Raw genomic sequence first — 13,910 nt, 5'->3', positions numbered from 1 at the left:
CAAAGCAGACAATGTAAAAAAAATAATCTGGTATGAATATTAAAATATAAATCATACAAATTAAGATTCAAATATAATCAAATATACAAACAAATAGTTTAAAATAGAAAAAAATTAAAAAACACAATTGAAATGATAATTGGGATATGGTTTCTATAAACTCACTCTATACTATATATAGTAAGAAATTAGAGTAATAAATAATATGCCAAATAACAGCGAGTACTAAATTAAATAATACAGTATATTAAATTGTAACTGTTAACGAAAAACTAAAGAGAAGAGTTGGGATATTATTAATTTCACAAATCAAACTGTTTCGTTAAACCGTTTCTGAAATAACAGTTAAGACACCCCTCTCCCAGGGCTGGTATTCTGAACGGAATTGCGCGCGAAGAGGTCTCTTTGTTACCGTGTATTTAGTACGTAAATACGCATTTTCTATGCGCGCTTTTGCGTTCAGAATACCACCCCTGGACTTACTTAAGGACAGACTTTAAGATCTGGCATCTAGGATCACACTTCTGCACATTGTAAAATCGGAAAAAAACGAAAAAATAAGTACATACTTAATAGTAAAAATAAATCAATCAACCTGTAGGGCTTAGCATTTATAATTTTAAGGTATATTTTTAACTGACCGCGAATTAAAATAAAAACGTATAGTTTCTCCCATATTATCATAATTTTGGGAAATGTTCTCAATAAAGAAAAAAAAAGTTTTTTTCCCTTCATGGAGGTCTTCTACAAAGTTTAAAAAAAAAACCCATTTCAAACAATATATTAAAATTAATGTAGCAGCTATATTTTCTCATTTTAGTAACCCAAATTTATAGATAGGCCCACGATTCTTTGAGAAGCACCGTTTTTATCTACGGAATTAGAAATTAGTTACTAGGTTTTGGCTACAACACGCAATAAGAAATATTATAAAATAAAATACCCTTGTTTCTAATCATTTTAGACGCTACGGAGTAGTGGATGGGGGTGTTTGCTTCGAGGCCAGTTCTCGCTGCGGCAAGCTCGGGGGAGCCTGGCTCTTCAAAACTGACCGTCCACACGCCCTCGTCTCCGCTCTGGATGCTGCAGCTCCTGCCCCCACTAAAGGTATGAGCATTTCTTATTTTAAATCGACCGTCGAAAGTGTGAAAGGGTGGACTCACCAGATTGTTAACAAACAATACCGTCATCACGACAACTCGGCTGATTTTTGAATGGGTTACCACTAATGTCCCTTCCGCTATCATAATAGGTACGAGGGTTGCAACTTAAGTTTTGAGATATTACAACACCAGTGTGAATATGTTCAATCTGACATTGTCATTGTAAAGTTTGCCATTTTAATGGTAAACGTACTCAGAATGTTTTGTCAGACGAGTGATATTTGTGTTGTTTACAGATACTTGAAAAATTGATTTTGTTAAAAAAATGGAACTAAATCGTGAACATTTTCGTGCGATGATTTTCTATGACTTTCGACGTGCATCAAACCAACAACAGTGTGCCGATCAACTCACTGCGACTTTTGGTGATAAAGCACTATTTCGAGCCACCGTGTTTAGCTGGTTTTCTGAATTCAATCGTAGTCGCAGTTCGTTACAGGACGAATTTCGTGAAGGTCGTCCAAAATTGGCTGGTGTGCCAGAAAAAATCAATGCTTTGCGTGAACTGATATTGCTTGCAAGATCGTCATGTGACATATCGTGAGAGTGGGGCATGCATGGGCATTAGTTACATTTTCATACATTTAATATTGCATGAACATTTGGTCGTCAAAATGATTTGTACGCGTTGGATACCGAATAATTTGACAATCTCTCAAAAAAAGTCTTGTGTCGATTGGTGCAAACAAATGTTTAAAAAATTCAATCGCGGTGCTTCAAAACACGTCTATAAGATCGTGACAGGCGATGAATCATGGATCTATGTATATGAACCCAAAACTAAACAACAATCGACTGTATAGGTCTTTCAAGAAGAGCCAAATCCAACTAAATTTGTTCGCGCACGAAGAAGTTTGAAGCAAATGGTCGCCAGTTTTTTCGGAATAACTGGACATGTCGCCACCGTTCCATTAGAGCAACGTAGAACGGGTCAATTCTAAAGGGTACACCACCACGTGTTTGCCAGAAGTGTTCGAAACAATAAGGGAAACCAATTGCAGAAGACGAATCATTCTCCACCACGATAATGCAAGCTGTCATACATCAGCTCAAACAAGTGAATTTTTAAGCATTCAAAACATCGAATTGATGGGTCATCCGCCGTACAGTTCTGATTTGGCACCCAATAATTTGTACTTATTCCCGCGTATCAAAAATAAATTGCGAGGTCAACGTTTTTCGACGCCTAAAGAAGCGGTTGATACGTTCAGATAACATGTTTTGGAGTTACCTCAATCGGACTGGAAAAAGTGCTTCGAAAATTGGTTCAAACGCATGCAAAAGTGTATTGATTTTCAAAAATAATATTTTGAAAAACAATGAAGCCATTTTCAATTATAAATATTTATTTTTACTTGTCTATCTCAAAACTTAAGTAGCAACCCTCGTAATAATGTAAATTATTTGTTCGGGAGGTCATCAATCATTAAATCATTCCCAAGCTAAGACATTTTCTAATTATAATTTTAAAAGAATGAATTGATGACAACTGCAATTTGGTGGTGCTGCACTTCTTTGTTTCTTTCTGTACTTTTTTCACGCACGGATATTATGAGGGCTGACAACCGATAAAATACATTATGGTAATTATCTTAGATTTCATCACAAGTATATATTGTTTCCCAAATACTTAAAGATAAATGAAGAACTTCTACACAGGGCTTGCGATCTGTCGTTGCCTGGTTAATATAACTTTCAATATTCTGCCTATGTTAAAACATTTATATTTTTTTCATTCTTCCATTTGTTGATTTAATTCAAATCCCTGGAAGGTTATATTAGCACTTGTCCATCTTAAAAATAATGCTCTACAAAAATTGCACTTTTCCATCTTGCAGAATGGTTTGAAGAAGTTAAACTTTTAGATATAAGAGAAATATATTGTTTTTAATATTTAAAATATATATTTATGAACCAAAACAAGTAATTCAAATAGATCAAGTCAAAGAAGGAATCGTGTGTTAGAAATACCACATTGTAAAACGAGGCTAGCACAAAGACATGCATATTTTGTAGGCCCAAAATTTTTTTCATTATTTTTTTACTGATAATATTTAATTGATCACAAACATTCAAAATTTTCCTTCTTTTAAAAAATACGCACTATCCTGGGTTCAAACTAAAGAAATTAACGCTTTTTTTCTATGATATATTTTGTTGGGATAAGGAATATTTTTATGTTTTAAATTTTAATTTCCTTTTTTAATTACCTACTATAAAATAAAAAAGTACCTTATAATCTTTTACAGAATATTTTCTTTTCTCTTATATTACACAAAAATATTATACCTGTCTATTATAGGAGCAAAAATTAATAAACATTTCTTGTATACCCACAAACAGGCCATACCTTTGTGAGATTTATTTGTTTACTATTTTTACTGTTAATATGTATTTCATTGCTATGTAATTATCCTTTATTTTTTTAATACTGTGTTTTACCTCTTATGTATATTGTAAAAAAAATAATAAATAAAAAACTAAATATAAAAGATTTTGAGATGCTAAAAATATTGTTAATAGCAAAACTTCAATTTTACTCAAAAATAAAAGACAGTTATTTTGTAACGCAGTAATTTTTTAAAATTAATTTCAGGCAATGAAGACACACACAGCCAATTTAATAAGCGGTTCTCGGAGATTAGCGATTCATCAAGGAATATAGAAAATATCGGATTCTCTCCCGGCTGGAATCTGTACAACAGTCAACAATCTGAAACAGCAAGCAGTGTTGGATTCAATGACTCCGCTTCCTTATCCGATATAACTTCCTCTGATAGAGACCAGCGAGGAGGAAACAGACAAGCGGATAGTGAGAAATGTGTCTGTTGTATGAGTCGACTCTCATCTCCGACATCTCCCACCGCAAACAGTCCTTTTGGAGTATGGAATAATTACTGTATTGATCGCCGATCAGATTCTGATCGTGCATCTCTCTACTCTCAATCTAGTGGAGCAACATCAGATTACTCTATTCCCAGAGGAACATGTGTAGCTGAAGGATTGCTGTTGAACAAATCAGCCAGTTTTTGTGGATTCCCACCACATCTGCGACCAAAAAGTCTGTGTCCGTGCCGTCATTCTCAAAAAGCTTTCATTGGTCCTTATGAGAATTATGATGTCCCTCGAGCACCTATGCCTCTTATACAAGTAAGATTTTGTATAATTCCCAAAATCATTACCTCTAATCCATAAACATATTCATTAATCCTCAAATTTCTTATTTATAACAATTAATTAATGTGCCTTGTAAAATTATCCTGTATTTTTTTTAATTCGTCAATTGCATCCCTCAAAATTTAGTAAATTAAAAAATTCGCTATTTAAAATCAATTAACGAACTTCGGTAAAATGGAAAAAAAAAGATGTAATAACTTCCACATTTTTACTTGTGATTATGAGATTCGAGGTTCGAACTCCTCTCTACCTCAACTTGCTGGAAATGGCCCCGAAAATTAAAATTTTTGGGTAATTCAATTTTTTTTTAAACAAAAAAATAATCATAATCAATAAATGGTTTAATCCAGGGCTGCCATTCTGAACGCTCTTGCGGCTACAGAGAACGCTTTTAAAGCGCGTATTTAGTACGTAAATATCGCTATAAAAGCGTTCTCTATGGCTGCCAGAGCGTTTAGAATAGCAGCCCAGCTGATTTAAAAAATATTTTTCTATTAAAATTAATATTAATTTAAAAACAAACAAAATTTAAGAATATTGCGAATACTTTTATTTATTATTCTTTTACATTTTCAGGAAAATCCAAGAGTGGGTGTTTCATCTGCCGAATCAAATTATGATGTACCAAAGAACTTTAAAAAATGTTTGTTAAGTAATAAGTGTAACTGCTTAAAGCCACCCAAAGTTTCCGACATGGATAACAAGATTGTGTTAGCAGTTTTAAATGAAACAATAAAGGAACATGAAACTTGTACTCATAAGACTAAAAACGGTGATCCTAGTTTTGCTGGTTTCGGCGATCATTCTAACTACGTTAATATAGAACCGAGTGATAAAAAAAATGACAATTCCTCACAACCTGCCTGCATAAATATTTCAGATTTATCAATAACGTTAGAGAAATTTGGGAGCTCAGCGGAAATATTGCGGAATGCCGGGTTTAGTCAAGATGAAATTGATGACTTAGAAAATATGTCAGATAAAGATATTTCTAATTCTTGTGTAAAGAATATTGAGTTGAATATCAATGAAAATTGTACTAAAAAGCATGAAGGCTATTTGTTGATGCACCCGGTTGATCATGCGACACAAAATAATCATAATCTTACTGAAGAAAAGCCTCCTACTTCGAGATCACACGAAAATTCTAGCTTATCAAAAAGGAAATCGAGCTCTGCAGACTTCCTTCAAAAAGCTGAAGCATTTTTAGATATATCTAAAAGCACCAGTCACAAAGATATATTGGTAGAAATAAACCCCCTCAGAAAGAACTTAAAATATGATTGCGTTAATGATAATTGTGATCATTGCATAAAAACATCTCCAAATACAAAAACTTGCATTGTCAATAATAATGTTCCGACCGAATGTTCCTTATCTAACCAATTTAAGGAGTCTGTTAAAATTCGAAGATCGTGTAGTTTTCCTAGTAAATCCATAAAAAACAGAGATTCTTCAAGTTCAAATGATTCCGGTGTATCTACCGGGTCATTAAAACACCACAAGTGTGATTTTAGTGATTTCGAAACACCCGTCACCGACAGACCTGTGTGTATGAGACACCGAAGATTTTCATTCAAAATTCACCGAAAAGCTAAATCAGATACAATGCAAAATATTTCATTTCAATTTGATGAAGCTTTTCACATCCCCAAATCACATTCATGCGAAGCTGGGGCTATGCAATTTATTAGAAGAGATACAAAAGGTAAATATCCCATCATTTACTTTTTAACGAAAGCGATCTGTGTATTAGTCATCAGCCATTAACAAGTTTGAATATAGTTTAAATAAGGTCAACGCCTCGAACTCAGCCAATAATTATAGTTCATTAGTAAAAAATAATGCTTTCTAATGATTTTTAAAAGTGACATTAATCACTTTTCAAAATTTTACACCAAACAGGAGAAGAAGTTAACGTCAGACAATAATTATTATTCAAATGTTTAAAATTGCAAAACTTGAAATTATAATTCACCATAGCTCTCTCTATTGCAGGGTTCAAATTGTTATATTTATAAAAAAAAACCTTAGAGCGAAATTCCATTGTATTTGCAGGATTTTTGAGCAACGAAATGGCAAATAGGCGAAGTCCGAGCAGTTGCAGTTCTGAAATATCCGATTGTTTAGACACACTGTCTGTATCTTCAATTAGTTCAAGTGAGATATGCAATAGAAGTACGGCACGACCTCGATCTGGAAGAGAATATAGCTCTATATTACCTGTGCAATCTGCCCTTCGACTTCCTCAACAATGCCGGTGTTATTCTCGAGGAGAATTAGTCTAAAATAGTTCATAAAATTATTTTATAGAATAAATTTAATGCCTCTTGTCTTGTTTAAATATGTATTGCTTTGTACATACATTTGTATAGTAATTATTACTAGCTATAACCTATAACATATAACACGCACAATGCAGAACTGTATTACCAGAAATCGGCCTATGCATATGCGGTGCTGCTACCCTGGCAACATACATGCCCTTTATTCTCTTTAAGATTCTGCGCATGGTTTACCTTTTGAATTTAGCACTGGCAAATGGAGATCAATTAATAACTTATGGATTGTTTACTTACATAAGACTGAAAATTAACTTAATGGGCCACAAACTTCTGAAATCTATTTAATTTTATGGATAGATAAACAATTGTTCCTTATTAAATATTGTTGAAAAATCATTTGTTAAATTATAAAACTATATGGAATGATGTAATGAGTAGGTTTTAATTATCAACATAAGTTTTGTTAAATAATTTTTAGATACATACATACCTATAATTATATATTTAAAAGGTTGGGGGTATAAATTTACTAATTGTGGTGCGTTTAAAAACAATTTTTATTAAATGCTTGGAAACTGTTTTATTATTTTTAAAATGATTCCTAACCTTTAATTAGATAAGTACATACTTTTTTTATATATTGTAAATGAATTTTAATTCCATTAAAATCGTAAGCTAATTTTTCAAAATACCTTGATCATTAGTTAAACTTTAATGGTTAAACTTTTTAATGCCAATGTGTAATAAATATGTGAGTTCGAACATTAAAACAAAAACAATAAAATAATATTATGTTAGGAATATTAGATTAGGGATTGTATTTTTATATTTCACCTAAAAAAGTTATTTAGGTGAAATATAATAACACAATCCCTAATGTAATATTATGCATATTTGTATATTACTGTACAATAACATATTCCTTTATTTTTAGAACTATTTATCTCCTTTTATATAACCAAATTAATATGTATAAATATATAAATAATACTTCTATTCGTAATAAGATTTTTGTGTGTTAATCTTTTTTTAGTCATTTAAATTATTATTAGTAATAAATTTATGAATCTAATTGTAAAATATGAATTGGTTTTACTTTAATAATAAGAAAGGGATATTACTGAATATACAAACATTCTTAACAGTTTTTGAGGTAAGTAGCAGATAACAGTCAGCCTTCACAAATTTCCAGGTAAATTAGGTAAAATGGAGGAAATATTTTATTAAGTTTTGAAACTTTAAGAAAACGCGTGAAAATCTCAATGGGTAAATTTGTTCAAAATAATAAAGCTGAAAATGTTAAACATAACAACTCTGCATCATATCTCCTCACATGCGTAGATTGCGTAGACTGTCCATCATCTTACGTTGGACAGACCGGAAAATCTTTTAAAACTACCAAAACACCCTAGAAAAACAATAACAGTAATTATAATAATAAAAATCATTCATTCATCGTTTCATTCCACTTTTATTTATAATTTTCTCAAGTAACCGAATTTTGTCATACCCGACATCGTCAGACTGATGGTTGTATAAAAATATGTATTCAGTTTCATTCTACTATTATAAATAATTTTCACCAGTGACCTAGTTTTGTCGTGACCGACATCAACAGACTGGATGTTGGTCACGATAAAACCCGGTCACTGGTGAAAATTAAATACAAAAGTGGAATGAAACCAGTGACCGACCAATACAAGATTTTCAGCCAAAACCGAAATCAAATTTTGGCTTCTGTTTTAATTTCGCCTGAAACCAAAACCGCAACTCATTGAAATATGTTAAAAGTTACTTCAAAATGCCCGAAATTAGGCGTTTTTATTGTTAAACTTTACGAGTTCATTAAAATAAATGTTAATAGGTATAAATTGAATGAGTAACTTTGTTTACTTTTAGCGCATTATAGTTTATTGTTATATTTTACATATAACTTATATGTAACAGTTCTTTAATGTATGCTATAGGAACTTTAACTTTTTAATTATAAATGAATCACAAAAATATAATCATAAGAGATCTTAAAACTAGGTACTAACAAATTGGCAAATTACAAAAATCAGTCTAGTTTTTTTTAAATGTTAGACAATGGCAATACAATAACTACTAATTGTTATAATGGACAACAATCCAATATCTCTAATTCTGCTAATTTTCGTATGTTATCTTGACATCCCAACCGCAGGTTTCGGCTAAGCCAAAGTTTCCGGCAATTTTTGGCTAAAACAGAAATCTAAGCGTCGGTCAGTCACTAAATGAAACTATCTATGTATTTTTATTACTTTAATTAAAATGCAGTTCCACCAAGAAATGTCAGTAGAAAAACTCAATAACTGTTATTCTAATTTTGCCAATCATTTAATTGAAACCAGTCAATTTTAATATGAACTCAGAATTTGTCAAAATTCTATACAGGGTGCTCTTTAAACCCTGTCACATCCGAAACCACGATGATCAGTATGACCAAGAAGATATAATGGCACATAAAAATACATTTTTAGAAGGAATAAAATTTACAAAAATAAAATATTAAAAAAAACAAATGGTTGCTTACTTCTGCAAGGGGGAAGCGAGGAGAGGGGAGGGGGGAGTCTGATATACCGTCAACCACATGGCCACGCCCCCCTCGCTTCTCCCCTGCAGAAGTAAGCAACCATTTGTTTTTTTTAATGTATATATATTTTTTTTAATTCTGCGTTCTAAATATTATTTTAAATATGCTAATATGTCTTCTTGCTCATACTGATCATCGTGGTTTCGGATGTGACAGGGTTTAAAGAACACCCTGAATAATTTCCAAAAAAGAAAGAAATTTGAAGAACTAGAAATACTCAAAATAAATTTGTATTGGAAACAAAAAAAAATATTTGAACATTTTAAACCATCAATTTTTAAGGTATCCCATTCAATAATTAAGTGTAATTCCCAAAAAAAACTACGTAACCTCCTTTGAACAATAGGTATTTTTGAAATTTCACTAACAGCAACTTAATGACATAAGTACCTAATTAAAATTCATCATCATTCTTTTTTTTCACCCGCAGTGGTGCATAGGGCGTTGCTTTGGTATACCAAATGCAGTACAGTTTGATCATCCGTTACATGAAGGTAAAGTGATCAGTCTTATGCTTTATTGCAGTTCAAAAAAATCTTTCAAATATATATTTTATATCCGCCCTGCCCGAAATCTAACTCAGGCCCTCAAGAATGGTAGACGAACTCGTCAACCACTATTTAAAGAGGTGGGCTTATCTCCACTCGACAAAAAAATAATGATATTTGTCAAAAACAATGAATCATAATATTATTCAAGATTAAAATTATTATTTCCTAAAAATACATCCAGGAAAACACCTTTAACAACTTTTACCCTCCCCTTCCCCTATACTTAAATTTTACAAAGTTAAAACTTCTTAAAAACCGTACCAGTCTGAGATACATAATCTCCGAGTCTGATGTCTAGAGAGCTAAAGAACTAGTTATTAGTCTGTCAAAGAAAGTGGAGTGTCAACATAAGGATATAACAATGTCATGATGAACATTCACCAAGAAATTTCACTCACTAATTTTAATGCCTTATTGATTTTTTTCTTTTTAGTCAGCGTACCTGCTCAGGGCTCAAATTGGCCAATTAACTCGCATTTTCTATTTGGTACTTTTTAGCTCTAGGTTGGACGTTAATCCTTTTTTGAACCAACTTATTTTACTGTTTTGTTTTCTGTCTGCAGACCAATTAAATTATTTGGTTCACTAGGTACAGCATTGGAAGGCTTCCACTACATTACTCAAAACTGTTGTAACAATCTCTATCTCAGTTTCTCGTGGCTTTTTTCAAATAGAATAACCCACTAAGCCTCTATTTTAGAGGCTTGTCAGCAGGTAGGAAAGAGAGGATATTGAAGGAAGTTATAAAAAATACAACCAGACTAATTGAATAAAAACATTTCTTGGATTTTTTTTGTAACTTACTGGCATCAAACCGACACCAGCTTCACAGTTAGACATCTAACCAACTATGCCATGGCGCCTTTCACTTGTTATTTTTATTATTCCCTGCACAGTAAAACAAGACATACATAAAAAAAGTAATGTTGATGTAAATTTCTCCCAAATGTTTATCTCGTAATATTTGCCAACAGAATCCCTTCCAACCTAGACAGGAGTTCAAACTGGTTCAAACCAGTTCACTATAATTACATTTTGCAATACTTACTTAGATGGATATGATACATAACTTAATCTTACCCGGATTCCCTAATTGCTGATCCGCAGTGTACCTACTCAGTACATAATAATTACTAACTCACGAAGTCCCTTCACAAACTTGCTGGATATGGTGAGTGTTAGTATTGTTATCAGAATAGGTACTAGATATTAAGCAATATAGACATGAGTACCCTATATTTCTTACTACCCCAAAATACTGCTATCCTCTGTCTGTAAAGACAGTGCCTGTCAACCCATTTAGCGCCTTCATACTTTTAAATAAGCAATTAAAGTAAGTACCCTATCTTGCTTTGTCAATGTCAATAAAAACTATCAAATGTAATGTGTGTTATTACTTAAAACTATCAAACATGGTTTGGGTTGTGGTCCTGTGGCTAGTGTCTCAAACTCACGGAACAAAGGTCTGTGATTCAAATCCCACTGTACCCCAACTTGCTTCCCATTTTCTCATAGTGAGTTATTTACAACTCGTTGAAAATGGCCCTCAAAATGAAATATTTGGGTAAATCATAAAAACGCAAATATTTATTTTTGAATAAAGAAAAAAAAAAATGTTTGTTAAAATTATTTTGTTACAAATACTGCAAAATATAATATAATATGTTGTTCTGCGTATTGCTACAATATTTTTTTCCCTGGCTTAAAATAACTGCTAAGATTTTATCCTAATTGAATTAACATTCAAACATATAGAAGTACCGCATGCACTATCGGATTTGTAAACAGGGTAGGTATATAAAGAGGAAGCATAGGTGCATAGATTTTTATGGCCTCTGTTACCAATGTGTATCTTTTTAGGGTGATCCCGTGTAAGTTGGATTCATTCCGACGTTTCGGCTACCATTGCAGGAGCCATCTTCAGGGTAAACTGTGTGTTTTGTAGAAAAAAAATGTGTTTATGTACTAGTAATTTGTACTATGTCGTAGTCGGCAGTTGGCAAATTCTGTGTCATTTTTGTAATGTGTAGTGCTAGGAACCATGTTGAGTTTAATTTCCGCCCGTTGTCTTTGTTTATGTTATTTGGGTGTTTGTGTAGTTCAATCGCCTCTTTTATTATTCGTGCACTCTAATTTCTATGTTTATGATAAATCTTTGGTTCCAAGGCGAAAATATGTCTTGTTTATATAAAGTGTTCCGCTATTGCAGAGATTTTTCAGAGTGCCCAAAACGCCGGAAAGAATCCAACTGACATGGAATCACCTAAAAAAAGATACATTATATTGAAAGAGGAAGCAGTTTGATAAAAAAAACATTTTTAAGTAGGTGTTCATGCGAGTCATATTCTATGATATTTAGTGAAGGCAGTTATTAATTGCATGTACCATTGAGTCTTTTAAAAAAGAGAATAAATCGATTGAGGGAGGTGATGTTCTCATAGACTTCTTCTTATGGTAACACTTTAAAAACAACAGAACTGAAATAAAATGTGGTGACCTTTTCATAACCTATCACAAAAGAAGATACATGTTATTTGGTGTTATAACCATAAAAATATAGTTCCTGTTTTAACTGTTTACATTGCTTTTTTTGACATACTGAAATAGAGAAGTTAATCAATCCGTTTGTTAGTAGTTAAAAACAAATTAATTTAACTGTTGGTAAATATAATAATAATAATCACGGTTTGTTAACAAAAATTACAACTTCTTTATCTACTTTTATCTGGATTATGTCTAATGAATCTCAATTTATAAATACAAGATTTTTTTACCAAATTTCAAAAATGTTAATTTTTTAAACAAATCAAAAATTTTTTTCAATCCCAACTGTAAAACAAAAATGAACTCTATCAAAGTAAAATCATGTTTTCTGTATGAAAAGCAGAATAGACATACATTTTTTTCTTCTAAACATGTTCAATTATAGAATACTGACAAAAATACTTTAAATGTTTAAGCAAATATACTCCGTGCACAAATATCGGTTTTTCTTTATAGACAGTCAAAGATAATTCTGTTCACTTTCCATTGTAATCGGGGCCCAGGGTTAAAGTGTTATTTTATTTTAAAAAATTACATTCAAGTATCTACGTAATTTGCTGGTGGGGTCTGCCTACAATATATGTATATTATTATAATGTATTAGTAATACAGTATTACATATATAATGTAGGTAGGTACTGATTTTTTTTAGAATGATGTAGAAAAATAATCTCGAACTAGGTAATATTCATAATCAATTTATTGAATAACATTGTTACTATATGAGTATATAGTTCGTTTAGTTTTTTTTTTCTTTTTGAGACCTTTTACCATAACATGAAATATCAGTGGAAAACAAGTAAGTTTAGTACCTAATAAGATTTGCTACTCTACTATAAGTATACCTGTTGACAAATTACAAAATGTTGTTCTGTCCCAGGATCTGACCAAATGTCTACATGTAAACAGCAATAATTTGTAGAACAGGACATTGTTCTGAAACATTGTCACGGAGATCGACGGGCAGGGTATTACCGCGGTACAATGATTACCCACACCACCACGCGCGGCCGCATTGTACGCATATAAATAGGACATTAGAACAAAAGCGATTTTCTCAACGCGTGCGTGTCGCTACCGCGAATTTTTGTGGTGGAAATGTCAGCAGATTATTTTTTAAATTATTATTTAGTTCGTCCTTTAACAATTTCAATACATCTTGGTAGAAGAGAAACAATATTTTTCGCGAACTCTCCAACTTGCTCGTTACTTCAGAGTCATATAAGTAGTGGGTGGCGTATTATTACTTTGAGCTCGTAACAAATGTCGTCACGTATTCATTTTCGCAGCGCTCACGTGTGAACTGCGGCCGAATTTTCGTATTGTCCAGCGTTCTGTCCTGCGCGGAAGAGGCTGTTCGCGGAGTTTGAATAAGACAATATTGTCCTATCTATTATATTGTCCTTGTGTACACGGTACTTAACTATTATAATTATTTTCCTCCTTATAATGATCACTAATCACTATATGTATCCAAAATAGACTCTTCGGCCGTTGTCGTAAAGGTCATAATTGTATGTGTTTTGTTTCCCCTGTATAGCTTATAGGTTAGTCTTGTGATCATTACGAACCGCAA

General features: G+C 32.2%; 1 protein-coding gene across 7 annotated transcripts in view; it reads left to right on the top strand.

Moving 5' to 3' along the window:
* LOC148278283 (uncharacterized) overlaps positions 1–7,409 on the top strand; it is a 91,719-nt gene extending 84,310 nt beyond the window's left edge. For all 7 annotated transcript variants that reach the window (XM_088231675.1, XM_088231679.1, XM_088231677.1 and 4 more), the window contains 4 exons: positions 965–1,107; positions 3,760–4,313; positions 4,917–6,048; positions 6,399–7,409. In XM_088231675.1, the coding sequence (XP_088087801.1) occupies positions 965–1,107; positions 3,760–4,313; positions 4,917–6,048; positions 6,399–6,628 (2,059 nt within the window). In that variant the 3' untranslated portion in view covers positions 6,629–7,409. The remainder of the gene's footprint in view (positions 1–964; positions 1,108–3,759; positions 4,314–4,916; positions 6,049–6,398) is intronic.
* Positions 7,410–13,910: the final 6,501 nt, after the last annotated feature.

This window comes from Micrasema longulum, unplaced genomic scaffold (assembly GCF_059751315.1).
Source record: "Micrasema longulum isolate JH-2025_06_02 unplaced genomic scaffold, ASM5975131v1 h1tg000900l, whole genome shotgun sequence".
Taxonomy (NCBI): Eukaryota; Metazoa; Arthropoda; class Insecta; order Trichoptera; family Brachycentridae; genus Micrasema; species Micrasema longulum.
The sequence above is the reverse complement of the archived record's forward strand: the minus strand, read 5'-3'. Positions and strand labels throughout refer to the sequence as shown.